At 43.0% G+C, this 19,152-nt stretch overlaps 1 protein-coding gene across 1 annotated transcript in view; it reads right to left on the minus strand.

The window, feature by feature from the left end:
- The window catches only part of grk3 (G protein-coupled receptor kinase 3), a 45,368-nt gene that overhangs the window by 1,406 nt on the left and 24,810 nt on the right, over positions 1-19,152 (minus strand). The window contains exons 3-21 of the mRNA XM_057320328.1: positions 15,100-15,173; positions 14,707-14,808; positions 14,242-14,316; positions 14,070-14,131; positions 13,929-13,980; positions 13,422-13,513; positions 13,241-13,340; positions 13,067-13,145; positions 12,399-12,529; positions 10,099-10,193; positions 9,706-9,813; positions 8,335-8,401; positions 6,578-6,678; positions 6,097-6,163; positions 5,886-5,981; positions 5,401-5,563; positions 4,733-4,869; positions 1,568-1,681; positions 1-1,416 (exon numbers count right to left, since the gene is read on the minus strand). The exon at positions 1-1,416 is cut by the window's left edge and continues 1,406 nt beyond it. Of these exons, the coding sequence (XP_057176311.1) occupies positions 1,255-1,416; positions 1,568-1,681; positions 4,733-4,869; positions 5,401-5,563; positions 5,886-5,981; positions 6,097-6,163; positions 6,578-6,678; positions 8,335-8,401; positions 9,706-9,813; positions 10,099-10,193; positions 12,399-12,529; positions 13,067-13,145; positions 13,241-13,340; positions 13,422-13,513; positions 13,929-13,980; positions 14,070-14,131; positions 14,242-14,316; positions 14,707-14,808; positions 15,100-15,173 (1,877 nt within the window). The 3' untranslated portion in view covers positions 1-1,254. The remainder of the gene's footprint in view (positions 1,417-1,567; positions 1,682-4,732; positions 4,870-5,400; positions 5,564-5,885; positions 5,982-6,096; positions 6,164-6,577; positions 6,679-8,334; positions 8,402-9,705; positions 9,814-10,098; positions 10,194-12,398; positions 12,530-13,066; positions 13,146-13,240; positions 13,341-13,421; positions 13,514-13,928; positions 13,981-14,069; positions 14,132-14,241; positions 14,317-14,706; positions 14,809-15,099; positions 15,174-19,152) is intronic.

Genomic DNA, 19,152 nt, shown 5'->3' on the forward strand with positions numbered 1-19,152 from the left:
CACACCTCATTATGAGATGACACCGAGGCGTGCACGTGAATGACAGATGTGAACCCCGCCCACCCTGCCCAGAGCTGAGACACAGGGACGAACACAGACAGGCAGACAGAGAATTCGCCACATATGCAAACGTTGACAAGTAGGTTATACTGTAGATGCACAGAGAAAGGATGGTTCATATATACACAGTCAGAGAAAAGAAAGGATGCTGCCGTCGCCTTCTTTTCCAAGTGGTCCCTCGAACCAAGACGTCACGCATCAGTAACACAGTTCACCCACAGCGATGGGTTCAGTCTTAATCTGTGCGTTCACAACACTTATGCAGGGTCCGACCGCGTGACGTGATGCGTCTCAAGTTCAACGCTTTATTTTCATTGGCACTTTTTGTCTCCGGTCGTCGAGCAGCGTAAATCACTCCCTTCACAAACAAAAACAAAATACATTCAAGGTGAAAGAAAAGGAATCCCTCCACATATCCGGCCGTGCCTTTTCAAAGCAACAACACCTTAGTGCGCTCCAACTCGGTTTGGTCTTTACAGGGAGTGAGCACCAAAAAAACAGTCAACGGACAAACACAATCTCTCGTTTGTACACTTGCGAGAGCAGCCTGACCGTGCACGACACTCATCTCAGTTTCTTTAACTCAGCGGTGAGTCTTTACAGGTACAGGAGAGCCTGTTTATCAGGAACCGCAGGACTGGCGTGCCCATGCATGTCATGCGGTCACAGCGTCGAGAGAGAGCGAGAGAGAGAGAGAGAGCACACGCGTCACGAACAGACACAGACACGGCCGCAGCGCTTCCATGAGAGACAACAGGGGTGAAATCTTTAAAGCCATGGTCTTTTGAGAGATCGTCCATCTGTAGCATGCTGGGTAAAGAGTTGTTTAGGTGGACGCTGACATCACACCAGAGCGTGTGCTGGGTGAACAGGAGCATCAGACAGAGAGAGAGAGTGATGTGCTCAAACGAGGCGGTGCAGTATCCCAGCCTGCACCACCTTAAGACTCAGCATTGACGTCTGTGATTGTTCTTTAACGTTATCCTGGAGTGTCAAGTTGCAGAAACTCTGTGTGTGTGTGTGTGTGTGTGTGTGAGATTGACAAACAGCAGGAAATCCAGCTGATGCTTCTTCGGGACGCTTCGGGAAGCTTGATGACGCTGGACAGCGAGAGAGTTGAGAGAGCGTGAGCGTGTGACGATGAAGAGGATGGACAGGCGGTGGTGGTGATGGGTGGCTGGGACGGGGGGCGGCTCACAGGCCGTTGCTGTTACGGTGGGTGAGCGGAGGTTTGGACAGTTCCACCACGTTGGTTCGGCCCTTGCCGATGACTTTGGGGGCACGACGGAGCAGCTTCTGCGCTTCGGTGAACGCTTCTGTGAGTTCCTTCTTCCACTGAACAAACTCTGGGTCACTCTGTGAGGAAGAACACAACACAACCCGTCACAAGCAATCTCAGTTAGAAGTCCTCTTTTATTATTTAAGCGATGATGCGTTCCTTCAAGATGGCCCAACCCATCAAGAACATGTGACAGGAGTGAAGAAGACTAGAATGAGAGAGTCTCACCTCACACTGGAGCACGAACTGCTTCCCTCCCTTGATCCTCAGCAGAATGCACTTCTTGTCCTTGATCTGCGTCTCCTCCACAGTCACGATCTGCTCCATGGTAAGAAGGTTTTGCTGCGGGGAGAACAGGGCTGATTATTGAATCTCTCCGAGGCGAACACACATCTCTGCTGAAACCTCTAGAGGTTGTCTGGAACTACAAGGCTGCGTGACAATGTGCTCGAAAACTGGACGACGCTCTCCTCTCGCTGTCAGACTGTCCGTCTGATCTTGATATCAGATTCTCACGAGGATAACTGGAAGTCACCCCACTTCACAAACACTTCTCCACCTTCAAACGACAAACATCGTCCTGAAGGGCCACTTGATTTGAACTGCTGCTGTGTGAAGATGAGTCCTGTGGGGTGTTTTATCTAATGAATCATTTTTCATGTTATGACAACCATCATAACAGAATTTACAGATTAACTTCACTGTGAAATATGAATATGGTCACATTACATCAGAATATCACAATAAAGCGTTTTTTGTGTGATAGTCAATGTAATATTGTTGATATTACACAATCATGTGAATGAATGATTTGACAAAGACAACATTCTTCATCTCATTTGATTTGTATTATTATTTTTAAAACTTGCATTGATATTGTGAATTATCATAAACATATTTAGCCACAATAATCTGATATTATGACAGTTCTAATGCCAAACATGGAGTGCGTTTACATGTTCATGCTGCGTCCCAGTTCGCATCCTATCCGTCCTAAATAGTATTCGATAATAGAATGAGTGTGTCCCAAATCATAGTACGCTGAAATGAGTATTCTCAAAGTACCCGGATGGTCTACTGTGTTTAACGGCTGATCTTACCCACAACTCACCGCGAGAGGGCGAAGTTTAACAAATTAATAAATGTTAGTATACAGTAAACATTCCATACAAAATAATAAATGAATAAATACTTAAATGCAAGGAAGCGATGTATTTTGATGTTCGTGACAGTTAAGGATCACAGTGTCGTCTAGGCAACAATGGCCTCTTCCGTTTCACGTTAGTATGTCCCAGTGCGTGCCTACAGTTTGCACTACAATGTATATACTTTTCCAAAGCAAAAACAGTACATACTTTAAGGGCGTAGTACAAGTAGGCGAACTGGGACGCAGCATCAGTCTTACTCCGATTATGCTTAATAAGCTGATAACGTGTAAGTCATGTAAACACTTAAAACGGGTTTCTTTTATTGGTGAAAGCTCAGAAACGGTGTAAGCAAAACCCGCTCGTCAGAGGTCGTTTTTTGCCCATTCCTCCGATTTCGCACTGCATGTAAAAGCCTTGACCGGTTTTCTCTCAGTTTTGTTTACATGCGCATGTCTGACAGCGCAGTAGTAAAAGTCCCAAACGGAAGTAATAGTAAAATAACGCATAAAAGTCCTCTCTCTGATCATTTTTAGATTTAGATTTTTAGATTTAGATTTAGATTCAATTTTATTGTCATTGCACATGTACAAGGCAACGAAATGTGACCTCTGCATTTAACCCATCCAGAGAGTAGTGAACACACGTACCCCCGGAGCAGTGGGCAGCTATCACTGCAGCGCCCGGGGAGCAAGTAGGGGTAAGGTGCCTTGCTCAAGGGCATCTCAGTTGTTACCCGCCGGCCCTGGGAATCGAACCGGCAACCTTCTGGTCACGAGTCCAACTCTCTAACCATTAGGCCACAACTGCCCCCTTCTCATGCAGTTGATGTGGAAACGGCAAAATGAAGAACTATTGTTGCATATGCGGGTACTGCAGACATGAGAAGAGATATAAAAATACAGCTTCTGACAGACTTCCTGTTACATTTTTAATGACTAAACAGACTATCGACGGTGACGTCGCTGCACGCGAGAAACCTGGCAAGTCTCAAACTTCCATGTAAACGCGGTTTTCTGCGAAGCCGGTTTATTGATATGCATGTAGACACGTGAAAACAGGTTTCTATTATGAGCAGATTTTTGATAGATGTCCGTTATTTTGTGCATGTAAACGCACTCAAGCTGTAAACCTGTCGTGATGTGACTTCAGTAGAGTTTCATATTAACACACCAAGTTGCAAATGTGGCTTGACACCTGTAAACAACTTAACACTCACTTGGCTTGTGTAATAACACATATTCTGCCTTGTCTTGACTTGCACACCATCATCATAACATCCAATACCAGCCTGAAATAAGTCTCTACTTGCTATAATACTGATACAGTAATAAATACATCATGCGTTCCTACAGACAGCAAAACAAACAGAAAAGAAATCTAGTGACGGAATGAAGCGCTGGTGAAATCTGCACGTCTTTATCTTACAGATCAGAATTTCTCTGGTGTCCTGCAGAGACCTACTTCTGCATTACAGTTGTGTTCACTAACACCATCACTTCCCCCAGAGGGGAAACACTGGGGCTGCGTCCGAAATCGCCTACTTCCATACTATGTAGTAGGCAAAAATATGAGTATGAGTCATGAGTCGGATGGACACTTCTCTATCCCATGATGCCATGGGAACTGAGCAACGGTCACATTTCAAAAGTGCCAATAAATGAATTTCTCGTGACTAAACGATGTTTTAATCAACGCTCACGTGTAGGTTGTTGTTAATACGTCATAGGTCAAAGAGCATACGGGTCACATGACCATAAAACATGGCGGATGACCGAAATCTATTCATACTACTCCCACTCATACTATATAGAACGCAGTGTTTTATCGGCCGATAGGTGGGTACTTATTCAAATTCAGTACGTACCGTCACAGTGTGCCATTTCGGACGCAGCCTGGGATTTGGTTTAGAATCTAAACCTAGAGGTGGGCATCTAAATGGTTCGTTACTTGACTTAAACATCTGGGCTGCAGGTGAATTCTGGCACGAGGTCATGTCTACCCATGACGTATGCTAATTGCTAACACGATGCGGCGACTCCTCTCCTCTCCTTCATTTATTTTCCCTTGCAGGTTACTCTAAAGGAGAGGAGGCGTCATCTGAAACACACCGGACTCACCTTGAATTTACGTTTTTTAAATGTTTTTGTCCAGTGCTCCTACAGCGCAGGGACAGACAGGCAATGTTCAGTCTCCAAAATCCATCTTAGTGTACTTTACACGGACACAACAGAAGAAAGACACTTACTCTGGACTCTCCTTCTCCTCTCCACTCCACGCGGTTGGGGAACAGATAGAAATATCGTCTCTGCCACTGCGTCAGGAACGGGTTTCCCAGCTTCAGCATGTAGCCGTGCATGATGCAGTCCTTCCCCAGAGCGTAATCTGCAGAAACAAACCATCAAAAGACGGCTGACTTGCGTTTATGGTTTCAGACGCACACGATCAGTTCAGAGTTTATTCCAAGGCATATGGTCACATGACGGGTGCCGTTGCCCCGAGGGAAGCGTGTAGTGTCAGAACCACCTGACTCAAACCTCTGTTTGAGGACGTCCCTCGGGCTCTTTAATTCGTACCGGAGAATGTCGCACTAATGTAGCACCTCAGTGTGAAATGACTGCTTGTCAATTCTGCAGATGGCGTATGATTTAATGCATGCTGGAGGTTTACCCAGAAAACACCATCTTTCATTTGAAACCCTTGAAGAGGGAAAGATGGAGTGCTGCAGACTGTGTGTTGCCTCCACTGATATGTTTCATTGAATTTCAGGAAGAAAAAACATTAAGAAGTCACACGTGCACGGCTCTTGACCCCTACAACCACAGATCAGAAGTGTCTGCTAAAGTTTACAAACAGTATTTCATAACACAACTCTGAGCGAGCACTAGTGTTTTAGGGAAAGCGTCAGTGCCTCACCCTCCTCGTGGCCCTGCTGCTTGTTTTTGGCCCGTTTGCGGATTTCGTTCTTATCCGTGTCGCTGTTGACGGCGTCGTACACCGTCTCTGCCACCTCCTGCTGCCAGCGCTCCGAGATCACCAGAGGAAAGTTCTTATACAGCTCCTGATCACTGTCTAACAGCTGAGAGACACAATCACATGATCTACAACTGACGAGTTGTTCATGTCAAATTAAATGTTTTGCTTATAGTCAATATGTTTTATGTACAGCTGCTTAAATATAAATATTGATATAAATAAAGTTGACTTGACAAGTCACTGCTTCCAATCTGATTGGCTACCTTCAACTACTGCTCACAAGAGACTGCTTACAACAAGAAACATCTTGAAATTCGCACAATTCAAACATTGTTAGCTTTTATATTGTAAGTGCTGGACACATTCTTGTGTTTGTTTAAAGGAATAACATAAAAATTCATATTCTACATCCCCCCAGGTTATACCTTTATTCCCTTGGTGTCCTCTTCATCAAAGGACCCGATGTCAAAGGCGTCTGCGGCGTTGACCTCTCCTCTCGGAGGAATGAGGGGTGGAGGGTACTGTGACGGAACCGAGATGTGCAGACGATGAATATTACTGTAAACCACCACCGGTGCACGACAGATAACAAAGCAAAACACGTGTTACAGTGTGTAAATACAAAGCTAGTGTTACCTTCTGAAGATAGACCTGCTGCCAATCGATTCCTTTGAAGAACTCATGCTCCTTCACCTCTGATGCCCTACAGCAGGAAAATACAACCATCATCACTCTGACCAGCAGGTGTCAGCATTCAGAAGCAGACAGAAATAACTCCCAGCATGCACTTCTCCATTCTATACACTCCAATGCTTTTAGGCATCAAACATCATTCTCTGTTTGTTCCATCTGTTGTGAAGGGTTGTGTGTTTTTATTCTGCTCTTACAGTGTGAAATAAAGACAATATATCAGATAACAACATTTCTTCAGTTCTGAGCTCTAGTAGCACCATTTGAAGTGAGAATGCTTTTAAAGCAAGGAAAAGCTAAAGACTAGACACTTGTAAACATCTCTAAATGATTTCCAGTGAGCACAACCTCTGTAAATAAGCACACCTATCTGATGTGATGGATCAGTATTCCACGTCCAACCTTCATGTTCCGTGTGTCGACTTACCCCCGCCCCAGACAGCCCAATCTTTTGGCCACATCTCGCTGTAAGAGTCCTTCCAGAAGAGACTTGAGTTCAGGTGAGAAAGTGTCGGGCAACTCCACATTCTGATGACAGAAAGAGGAAATGATGTTACATCAAACATCACGATCTGTTGTGTTGGCATGTAGGCCTATTTACCTTTCTATGAGAGCGTTTGCTTTCGTGCGGGATGCAAACTTTGTTGTCTTGATCAACAGAGAATTAACAACATCATAACACAACGTCACAGCACATTTAAATCAACATCACTAAAGCCACAAAGACAAGATGTGTAACGAGGAATCACAGGTATTTCTAAAGTGCTGCTGTATAGGTTTTGCAAAACTAATCGACAGCAATAAATATCGCATGAAATTAAAAACAGCTGCATCATAGGGTTGATCCGATAGACGATGCCATCCTCCATCGCCGATGGCTGACAGACATGACGATGTTGAGCCAGCATCGTGATTCCAACAAATGTTTCACTTTCGTCACGTGACTCTTGCTGCAAATCGCAGTTGTAAAAAAATATAAACGAGGATAAAGGGGCGTATAAGCTCACGCTGTACAGATCAGACTGGCCTAACTTCATAACTGTGGAACTCCTGCTGTATAAAGACGCCTGCTGCGCAGCATGCGTTGTATAAAGACGCATGTCTGCGCAGCATGCCATGCGTTGTATAAAGACACCTGTCTGCGCAGCATGCGTTGTATAAAGATGCGTGTCTGCGCAGCATGCCATGCGTTGTATAAAGACACCTGTCTGCGCAGCATGCGTTGTATAAAGACGCGTGTCTGCGCCACATGCCATACGTTGTATAAAGACGCGTGTCTGCGCCACATGCCATGCGTTGTATAAAGACGCCCGTCTGCGCAGCATGCGTTGTATAAAGACGCGTGTCTGCACCACATGTCATGCGTTGCATAGATGCCTGTCTGCGCAGCATGCGTTGTATAAACACACGTGTCTGCGCCGCATGCCATGCGTTGTACAAAGACGCCCTGTCTGCGCAGCATGCGTTGTATAAAGACGCGTGTCTGTGCCACATGCCATGCGTTGTATAAAGACAGCGCGTGTCTGAGCAGTATGCGTTGTATAAAGAAGACGTGTGTCTGCGCAGCCCACATTGTATACAAAGACGTGCCTCACTTTAGAACTTTTTTATTAAATATAATATCCGAATAGCTATACATTTAAGCCTCACTTCATCACTGTGAAGCTCACAGACACACTGTACAGATGACACACATCTGAACTGCTCAGCTTGTGCGGTATGAAGAAGATGCGTCTCTACCTGCCTAGATGCCTAAAAGTGGTCGCTAGGTAGACAACTCGATACAATGTAAAACTGAGCTCAAAGAAAAGAAAACAACAAAAAATCCTCAAAAAGTGCCTTTTCAGCCATCTGTTTGACAGTGATGAACGCAGCCGTTCAGTGAAGACTAAACTACAGTCATGCTGAAAGTAAGACCGCGAATGCAAAGCGAGGACGCAAATGTCTCTGCATTAGTATTCTCTTGTTAAAACACAACGGGTGTAAAGGATCATGTGCAGTTCTGATGAAACCTTCCCTCTTCACTTCTGTGGAATAATGTGTGTGTGAGATCGAAATCTTTACAAATCTTCACACATCCCTACCCGTGCGATTTTCCTGAAGAATGCCCATGATAAACCAGCGTGGCTTAGGTGTGCAAACTGATATAAAACCCCGAAAAGCCACAAAGAAAGAACCACTTACCATGGTAAGTGTCATGCGGTCGATCTCGTGTTTGTCTTTGGTCTTGTGCTGTCTGAATGGACTGTGTCTATGAGAACAGAAGACAAAGTAGAGTTCATGTTACTGTAAACAAAGAGCTCAGCCTTACGACAGCAGACGTGAGGTGACAGGTGAGGGGGGTTCCATGAGAACTTTCAATCTCAGTTGTCAGTGTGCGAGGATGTTCTGTTTCGCTGCGTCCCAAATCACCTACTTCCATACTATATAGTAGATGAAAACGAATATCAGTCACGAACAGTATGTCTAAATCTCAGTATGCACAATACTGTAGGCGAGAAATACCCAGATGGACTACTTCCACCGAGATTCGCGAGTGTGGATCGGATGGACACTTCTCTATCCCATGATGCCACGGGAGCTAAATCAAATAAATATAGCGGAAAACTTTAAGGCGGACGTCCGCTTTTAATGTAAGTGCCAATAAATGAATTTCTCGTGACTAAATGATGTTTTAATCAACGCTCACGTGTAGGTTGTTGTTAATACGTCATAGGTCAAAAAGCATACGGGTCACATGACCATAAAACATGGCGGATGACCGAAATCTATTCATACTACTCCCACTCATACTATATAGAACGCAGTGTTTTATCGGCCGATAGGTGGGTACTTATTCAAATTCAGTACGTACCGTCACAGTGTGCCATTTCGGACGCAGCGTTTGTGATCAGTACAGAACACTAGTGCATACTACATACTATTTCTTACTGGGTGAAACCGTACACAGGTATCTGGGAAGCGGCAAAAAAGTTAAACATCTAAATTCTATTCATGAAGACATAAATCAGTTATTATTAAAATCATTCTGTTTGTTTTTGATTCACTAAGACGACAACTTTTATTGTTTAGTCACTCTTTAAAAGCAGGAGATTATCATTTACAGCATGTAAGTCACAATAGGAAATGGAGGGTCAACTTGTGTGCAATGCATTGTGGGATTTAACGCCCTGCACAATGCTGTGGTTGCACATCGCTCCTTATAATCTGCATACTTTACATACAGCACATACAGCAGAGCAGAAAAGTGTATGTTTAGAAATGTTGTCTAGGCCTGTTCTGACCCGTTTTCTTTCCGCTTTGAAGTGTGTGAAACACACACACACCCTTTAATGGAAAGACATGCCCCCCTCACCCCGCGTTTCGGCGGTCTCCGCCCCCCCCTCTCGACCTCTTTCTTCTGCTCTGTGAAGTCTGCAGACTGACCTCCTGCTTCTAAACCTCTGACATTTAAACTTTACCCTCCACATCAAACAGGTGAGAGAAACACAGACACAAAGAGAGCGAGAGAGATAAAGAATTCATGAGCCAGCCCGCTGCAGAGGACGGCCTTACCCTCGCAAGAGTTTAAAGAGCATGCATCCCAGAGAGAACCAGTCGGCGCTGCTGTCGTACGCCGTTCCTTTCTGCAGAACCTCAGGTGCCATGTAGCCATGGGTACCGCTGCAAACACAGCAATTACATCACATCAAACACGCTTCTAGCTAAATGTTCTGCACACAAGTGGAGATTGTGTATTTACCACGCGTGTGCAGCAAAACACCCTGAACAAATCAAAACATTCCAGCACTGTTAGATCGAAATGTCTAAGTCATGTGAAACGAGTACGAGAACACAGTTAGTGTACGCATGAGAGAACATCCGAAGAGCACGGAGGAGAGAGAGAAACTCCGAATGAAACTAATGAAAGATGACTGAAGTTCTGAAGCCTGCTGGAGAGGAACTTACACACTGGCGTGAGGTTTTTTCTTGGAGAAATCACAGGCCAGGCCCAGGTCAGAGATACGAACGTGTCCGTGTTCATCCAGCAGGATATTCGCAGGCTGAGGAGAAGAGAAAGAAAACATCTTTAACACAATGACTGACATCACATGTGCAGAGACAAACACACGTGTGTTACATGTCGATGCGCTGACGCTCATCATAATGTGCAAAGACAAAAACACACAGGATCTGCCAAGAGGTAATAATGTTTGTAAAAAGTGATTTGTCACTGCAATTCACAACAGGATCTGCATTTTCATGGTTTACAGCAAATACTTTCGCCATAAGAAACAATCAAAACAACCTGTCCTTTCCCGGTAGAAAAATGAACTTGATTTTCAAGTCAACAAACCTGCGACAGCTAAAAGTAACATTTTGGTCTTTTTCACAAGCTAAACATGTCCGTCTCCAGCATGTTTTACATCAGAATATTGTGTAGTTTTAGATGGAATATCAGAAGTACAAACACTCATGGACATCAAACACTCGACTGAATAAGAAAGAAATAATTATCTTATGATCCATCCGTTTTCAAATCCACATCATTTGAATATCACATCATTAATGTCTGTCAAAAACTAGCATGTATAATAGACAGATGTCTTTTTTGACACTCACAACTCGTGAAAACTATCTTGATCTTCTCAGTTGTTTAAAAGACAAAGGCAATTATACAAGTTTAATCAAATGTTGTTTCATTTTCTAAGAAAGAATGACACACATAAGGATAAAAGTTGTGTGTCCCCATGATTTTGTGTTCTCAGTAATGCTGCTGAGAGGTAAAACTAAGCAAACGTGTTGAGTTTCTCTACTATACAAACAGCAGTGATCGTGTGAAAAGCTAACAGAATGCACCCCGCTTACATGCGCAGCTTCACATTTTAAAGGGACAGTTCACCCAAAAATGAAACTTCCGTCATCATCTGCTCACCCTCGTGTCATTTCATACCTGTATAAATGAGCCATTTTCAATTCTGTGACATCATTGACTGCCATAGTAGGAAAAATGAAATGGTAGTCAAGTGCCCCAGAACGGTTTGTTGCTAAATTCTTCAAAATATACAATATTTTTTTCCTACTATGGTAGTGGATGATGTCACAGAACTGAAAATTGCTAACATTCTTACAAAGATCTTTCTTCGTGTTTAACAGAACAAAGAAATTGATATAGGTTTGAAACAACCTGATGACAGAATCTTTATTTTTGGGTGAACTATCCCTTTAAAGAGTACATAACTAGGGATTTTTAAGGTCCTAGTTTGGTTTGTGGAGTGTCCAACAACAAGTTTATGTACATAGAAGGTGTAAAACACTATTATTTCGTTATAATAGGCAGTTATTCTTACCTCACTTCTTGACTGACTCTCAAATGATTCATTCCGCAATTCATCTGTCTAATTCCCTCCTTTGCGCTAGCTTAGTCTGATGTGATTGGTCAGATGGTCTAGTCTGTTGTGATTGGTCTGCCGCGAATGAGGCTCATGAGCTACGGTGTTTGGGGGAGAAGAGTGAAGTTTTGGCGGGCGGTCCTAGCAAAACGTAGGCGGGGACTATATGTAGTGACGTAAATCTGCGGCGGTTCGCCAGTTGGACTAGGGACGACTCGTTTGCGTGATTCGGAGTTGACTCCCTTATTTCCAAGCCAATAACTTTGTTATTCATTCATCTTCGGATTTACAACTTGGCAGACTGCTTACTTTCAAGCACGCCAACATTACACACTGCACGAAATGTAAATTTCATGATCACATGTTATGTACTCTTTAAGAGCTTGCCAGAGAAGATCCTGTACATCTGGCAGAGCAAAGCCCAAACATCTCACTTAAAATTGCATAATTCATAGCGATTGTGTAACTCCCCTCCACATGGAGGCCGGCTGCTTCCACGCAAAGCGTCGACGAATTCCACGGCATCAGCCGTCGTGAAAACGGCACGTGAATCCATGCGTTGGGGACCGCGGGTTCACCTCGACTCGCTCCATCACGTGACGCACTTTTCCGTTAAGAGACAATAAACAGCCCTGCCAAGAGTGACAGCTCAGCCAAGCTTCATAAAAAATAACCTCGGACGACGACGCAGAACAGATAGAAGCTTATGTTGCAAAATACACAAAGTCGAGCAGAACGTTTCGTTTTCCCTTTTCGACCGCAGCGGAGGAGCGCTGGATGAGGTGCGAGCAGAGATCAACAAGTTTTCCAGTGACAGAAAGAACAAACCATCCCGTCTGAAGAATGCGGCAGACAAACGGACGGCAGATGCTGTACCTTGAGGTCTCTGTAGACGACAAATCGATTGTGCATGTGCTCGAGGCCCAGGATGATCTCTGCGGCATAAAAGCGCATATCCTTCTCACTGAAGACCCCGTGCTGAGACAGATGATAGTGGAGATCTCCACCTGAAAACAAAACAAAACTGATCACTATCAAACATACACATTCCGTTTAAAACATGCGTGATATCGTAGATTTAGTGTTATTGTTTATGAAGGATGTAAAAGGGCTTCAAAGAAGCTCATTACAGCGAATGAACGTCTGTCAGTTCTGGGAAAAACGTTCATCGCTTCATCACTCCGGGCTATTACTGGAAACATCAATGCATCTGCTGAGGTGATTCTATGATTCTTGAAGAACTGTGTGGGTGATGTGATAGTTTCACAAATTCACAAGGACGTTCAGAGAAGTACAGCACAGAAACAGGAAGTGTGAGTGTGTTTGAAGAGGAAGCTCCGCCTCATTCGGGCTGACATTAAGTTATAGACGAAAGCAGAAGATTAGCCTTGTAAAGGAGGGGAAAAACGGTTCACGGGTTTCAGGCACAAAAAAAGACTTTAAAACCTCAAGTCATCTCTGTGAATGCGTCTCTGTGCAAGAATCTTAAACTTCCATGGCGTTATTTAAATGATAATGTGATGTTAAAAGGCTTTAGTTCTCACCGTTCATCAAGTCCAGAATGAAACACAGTTTATCCGGGGTGTGGAAGGCATACGTCATACACACTATGAAAGGGCAGTCCTGCAGAGAGAGAGAGAGAGAGAGTAAAATGAGAACTAGAGTGATGTTTGGTTTAGATTAAGTATTGTGACACCTGAGGTGTAGACGTCACGCACCCCTGTGCTGACCAATGACAGCATGATTCTCTCATTGAGCGCCAGCGTTTCACCCTGTTTCATTTTGATCCGTTTCTTATCCAAACACTTCATGGCATACCTAAGAAACACGCAGTGAGCAGAGCCTTCTATCCCAACACAAAATGTGATGAATTTTCTGCTTCTTCAACGCACAACCTACATTTTCCCCGTGTCAGCCTTTCTGCATCCATACACCTCTCCAAAACCTCCTCTGCCGATGATTCGATGCACGCTGAAATCATTCATCGTCAACTAGAAGTGAGAGAAGCACCAGTGGAGCACGATTAGATCAAATGAAAGACATTGTTTTTATTTATTTACGTCTAGTAATCCATACACGTCTTTGATTCATTTACTTTAAATTGTCTAGAAGCTGATTACGGACAAGTGAAACGGTAAAACAAAGAAAAGACAAGGGCATGTATCACTTTAAAATCAAATCCATATGTATTTGCATAAATAATGATGTTTATCTAAACAATGTGTCATGAAAGCAATGTTAATGCAGAACGTGTTTAAAAACATTTCTTCTTTGTATTCTTAATCAGCTGAAACACGGCAAGACATTTGAAGCAATTGGCGTTTACATTTAAGCATTCATTAGATTCAACATGAGGTTTGTAGTGAGATTTAACCCCAAAAAATGAAAATGTATAAAAAGACTCACATGGATGTTGAGCTCTACATTCTTCCACTGACAGAAACGAGTGAACTTGTCACTACAGAGCAAGACAAAATGTTTTAAGACATTTAAATCAACCACAAAAAAAAGAGATGTATAATATTCTTTGGGAACCATTTGCCTCACCTTTCTATATACTTCTGAAACATCATTCCTCGAAGACTGTCGCAGATTTCAACAATGTATGGCTAAAAACAAAAGAAATCCATCAAACACAAATTCACTTCTATTGTGTTCCATCCACTAAAGCCACCTGGAAAAACAGGTTGGATTTTATTTGGTGTGGTGTTGGACTCACCTGAAAGAGATTTGGAGGAACTTGTTTCTTTGCTAGGTGAGTCTGGACATGGTCAACTGCTTTCTTTGAGAAGGGCTGTGAGAGAGGAAGGTAGATGAAGTGACGCTGGCTGATAAGAGAGGTCACACAGCAACAATGGTTTCCCCTTGTTAAACGTTACACATTGACGTGAACGTTTTGAGCTCAGGTCCTGGTTATCAAAACACAGCTGTGACTTAACAACACAGACCTTGAGTGTCCTAAAGGCCATTGTGTTGTGTTCAGCCTTCCTGTTTCTGAAAAGCTCAAGATGAAGACTTGCGACAGGCAGGGACTAATGCGCCTTCATTGAATGGCACCTCCATTGAATACCCATAATGCTTTGCCTCCAGCCAGCAAGGTTACAGAACTTGGTTGCATGAATAGCATTTGTCACAAGCACATGAAATAACAAAGTCGTTGTTTAAAAGACTGATTTGAGCTTACGTGTGAACACGACAGAAGCTCCTTCATTATGTAGACGTCGTAAATCTGTCGACTGCGAGTCAGCCTCTCCTCCTCAGAGTCCAACTTTTCATACTCTTTAATCTGAAGGGGACAAAACGAGATCATCTGAGACGCAATCCCGCGATCTCGAACCGAACGCACTGTGTTCGTTTGGTCAATGGATGAGGAACAAAACCGCTGGTGAGCGCTCGACTGAAGCGTGTTATTATGGATCATAACCAACATGCACAAAGAAAGTCGGGTCAAACACAAAAGACTTGGGTAACGTTTCATAAAAAAACGAACTGTCCCCGATACAGCCGAATACGGGACGCCTGCAAGACACAGACAATCCAACGCTTTAATCGTTTTGCAAAGCGAAATCAATTTTACCTCCTCGTAAAACTTCAGCTGTGGGACGGCTTCATCAATCTCGTTCATGCAGAAATCCTTGAACAAGAGGAAGCCTGGATGACACGGGGAAGGAAGAAAGGAGAACGGTTAGATAAAGTGCAAAGAATGACTGATGGAGGACTTCATATATATATATATAGATATTTAAATATTGAATTTGGAAGGACATACAGTATATTGCTTCAAAACCAAATACAAAAGCAGTTATATTGATGTGTAAGTTCACGACAGGCATTCATGCAAAGACAAACAGTAGCACAACCATAGCACATTATAAAGTGACAGCTGCAAAACCACGAATAAATAGAACACGGTTTGCTTTATAAAGGGAAGTAATGCCACTATTTCCCTAAGCAAATCGATGGCTATTATTTCACAGACATGAGATCAGGATGTGTTCATTACACCAGTGAGAATCATTGTCTAGTATTAATAGGATAAATTTAAAAATAAAGGCGTTTTGCTGCCCTCTGTGAGAGGAGAATCGAAGGAAAATTAGCTAAAAAATTAAAAATCTTAAACAAAATTAAAACATCACAACTCATTATGATATGGGCAGTTAAAACCACAGTTTGTAAAATCCGCCACTAGAGGGCGCACATTCAAAACAACAACAATGGCGTAGCTTGATGATGACGCTGCACAGGAGCGTGGAATGATGGGATCTGTTGTCGTCAACTCCACCGCCGATGGCCATCAATCAGATGTGAAGGAGAAATCATGTTAATCCCATGTTTCTACGTCAGTAATGGCGGTAAGAAAGGGTAACGCGGATATGACGCCATTGACAGGTGACTGCCAGGCCCGTGTCACTGTTTAAAATAGCCATTTTCTCACGATTTACACGTAGTTGGAAGCATTTGAGATATTGTAAGTACTCAACTGAAAAAAATATATAACACCGGCCTACTAATTTTGGGATATTTTACAGCAAAATTGTTACAAACTGTACCTTTAATGTCATCATAAAACAGTCGAAATCATTTTTATAATCTGCTTTTGATTCTACAGGGCCCAAACGGGGTTGACTGGAACCGTGTTGATAGGGTTCTGCCCTCAGTCATGACTTCCTGATCCCAGTACAGCGCTGACAGTGAACACTCTTCACGGATGAGAGACATGATAACAACAACGGCCTAACCTGTGGACTGCAGATTAGTTACCGTTAAAAGGATTACCCGTAACCACAGGATAGACGCCACTCTTCTAATTCAAAAAATCATCCGTCGGCCAGCCGCCTTGACCTTTTGCTGCTAGCATCAATCACCTTGTCTTTGAAATGATTTTCATCTCTGGCCAATTTCATTCTAAAAGTTACAGACATCAACCGACCCTTGCGTGGTGTCGATGTGACACAGAGGGAAAAGATCAGCACAGGCAGCAAAGATGAGGCTGTTCCCATAGCAACAATACCAGGCCTTAATCTGATGGAAAGAGGCACAGTGAAGGGCCGAAGCGCAGCTAATGACTTCTGCTCATCTGAAAATCTGATTGGTGAAGCGCACGGACAAACACAGGGCAAAAGTCAGAGCGTGAAACGGAATCTGAAGGTGTGAAGAAGGGACGCTACCCGTGTGAGTGATGAAAACAGATGAGATTACAGATGAACAGGACGTCCAGGGAAAGAAGAAACGCTGTTCTAGCGGTGATGATACAGGCTTAGCAGGACAGTTTCAGAGGAAAAACAACATTACTGCCAGACGATTACCGCTGTTAAAATAGGAGGCTAATGCAAGCACTAATTGGATCACAGTGGGATTATCTTTCACGAGATTAAAAAGCAAAAAAAGACATAATTTTGTACCATTTCTTTACCACCTGCTTATTTCAAATGAAAACTCAAAGTATGAAGAATAACAACGCTTGCCACAGAAACACCAATAACCAGATCCAGTTTTCTTCTCTTGTCAGTATCTTCCCCGCCGTCTTCTTCCTCCCTTCTGTTATCTGTCAGGCACGCATCCTACCTTTCCTGCTGTCTGCTGTTTACAGTCACAAATCCACAACTAAACCACACCAGAGACAAGCAGAAACCCTGCTGGAGATGACACGGCACTGGATCTCATTGACATCATATTGATCCGATTGGTTTATTTAAATAAACGTGGTGCACGAGGGGTCATACGAGTCCATAAATGAAGGATATAAATTGCCAATACAAACATATCTCCACGTGTACGTCAACTGAATATTAATACAATCATCATATATTCAGATAATAAAAAAAGCTAGCACCACACTGAAGGTTAAAGGTCTCATCATGCTTTCATCGGAGATGGTGAGGTTTTTTCTAAACCCACTGGCATTTAGGTGAACGGGAGCGACAGATAAAAATAAAATCGAGCTGTTGATATTCCTACTCTTTACAGTTTACGTCACTGAGTTAATGGATTACCCTTAATCGCACTTTGAATTCACAAAGCGATCTCTCTCTGTGATTGCAGGATTCTCACTGGAGGGCGAGTACAGGTGGGGTTACAGCTCTGATTCTCCAAACACATCATATCTGTCACTCAATCACAAACCCATCAGCACCCTAATCCAGTAGAAATCCAATGAGAGCCTCTCTGAATAATTACACTGTGAATGTGTCGATCGTAACTGTTTTATGAGCTGACTCATTTATATGAATGTGTGTACAGTTATGTTTAGGGACGGGGCTTCATTGTTGATTTGTTTTAATAATCGTATGACTCCATATGAATTAGTCACGTTAGGAATTGCTGTGATTCTTTGTGCTGGTTGTAAATAAAAAAAGGACAATACGAGAACAACGCTGACCCCTATTATCCTTCACATCTTTTTTGTCATTTGCACCAAATCAAACAGCTATTCTACACAAGCATATTACTGTAAGTAACGCAGAATGTCTGAAATCTTCCAATAATTTGAAGGGACAGTTCACCTTAAAAAAAAAATGTTGTCATCTATTTACCCTCACGTCATTTAAAACCACTTTCTGACACAAACACAGCACCGCTTTCCAATGAATTTTGTGGGCAGGTTCCATGCAGACCTAGATATAAACCTACGGGCTGCCATATCTCATCTCACCATCACTGTTTGACAAAACCAAACATCTTTAGACAGTTTCAAAGTGACAACATAAACAAACCTAACAATAGAGTGCCTGTAGATTATTTCTGATAACAAGCAAAAGAAACCGAGAAGAAGCGTTACTAGGCTAAACTTGTCTCTCCGTTTTGTTTTATTTAGACTGTGATACCAAGCTCAACCACTAGATGTCAATTAGGGCTGCACGATTAATCGAATTTTAATCGTGATAACAATTTATGCTTCCCACAATTAACGGAGCATAATCGTTGCGATAATAATGTTTTAAAAGCAAGCACAGAACTCCCGATAAGATCGGAAAATCATCGCAAAGCGATAATCGTGATTATCATTTGACCCATGATCTAAAACCCTAATGTCAATGTACGATAAGATTTCTTTAAAGGGGTCATATGGCGAACACGTGTTTTTCTGTGTCTTTGGTGTGTTATAAGTTACCCATGCGTGTATTAGACGTGTAAAATTGCAGAAATTAAAGTGTGGGAACAAAAGAGTCATTCTATGTAAGAGCGAATGCTCACCAGACCTGCCCGAAACACCTCGTGTAACCACACCCCCACAAATCTACATCAGTTGGTGGTCTGATTTGACTAAGACCGCCCAAATGTAGATGCAAGTAAGGTGGGCGTACCTGTCAGTACAACTGAAGAGGAACCTGATGTTCCAAATATGGTCAGAGGCGTTACATTTCCCTCACACGCTTGCAGTATTCCACCAATCACTACACACTGGTGAACTGACCAATCACAGCACACCTCGCTTTTCAGAGCCATGAGCTTTGTCAAAAATCAGCGTGTTTCAGAGAGGCGGAGCAAAGAGGAGATACAAACATGCACGGTGTGTGGAGAATACAGCGTTTATCAACCTTAAATCCTGTTTACACAGTGTGTTACATCTAAAACAAACCATAATATTCCTTTTAGCCGTGTCATATCACCCCTTTAATTACAACCAAAC

This window comes from Triplophysa rosa, linkage group LG22 (genome assembly GCF_024868665.1).
Source record: "Triplophysa rosa linkage group LG22, Trosa_1v2, whole genome shotgun sequence".
Lineage (NCBI taxonomy): Eukaryota > Metazoa > Chordata > Actinopteri > Cypriniformes > Nemacheilidae > Triplophysa > Triplophysa rosa.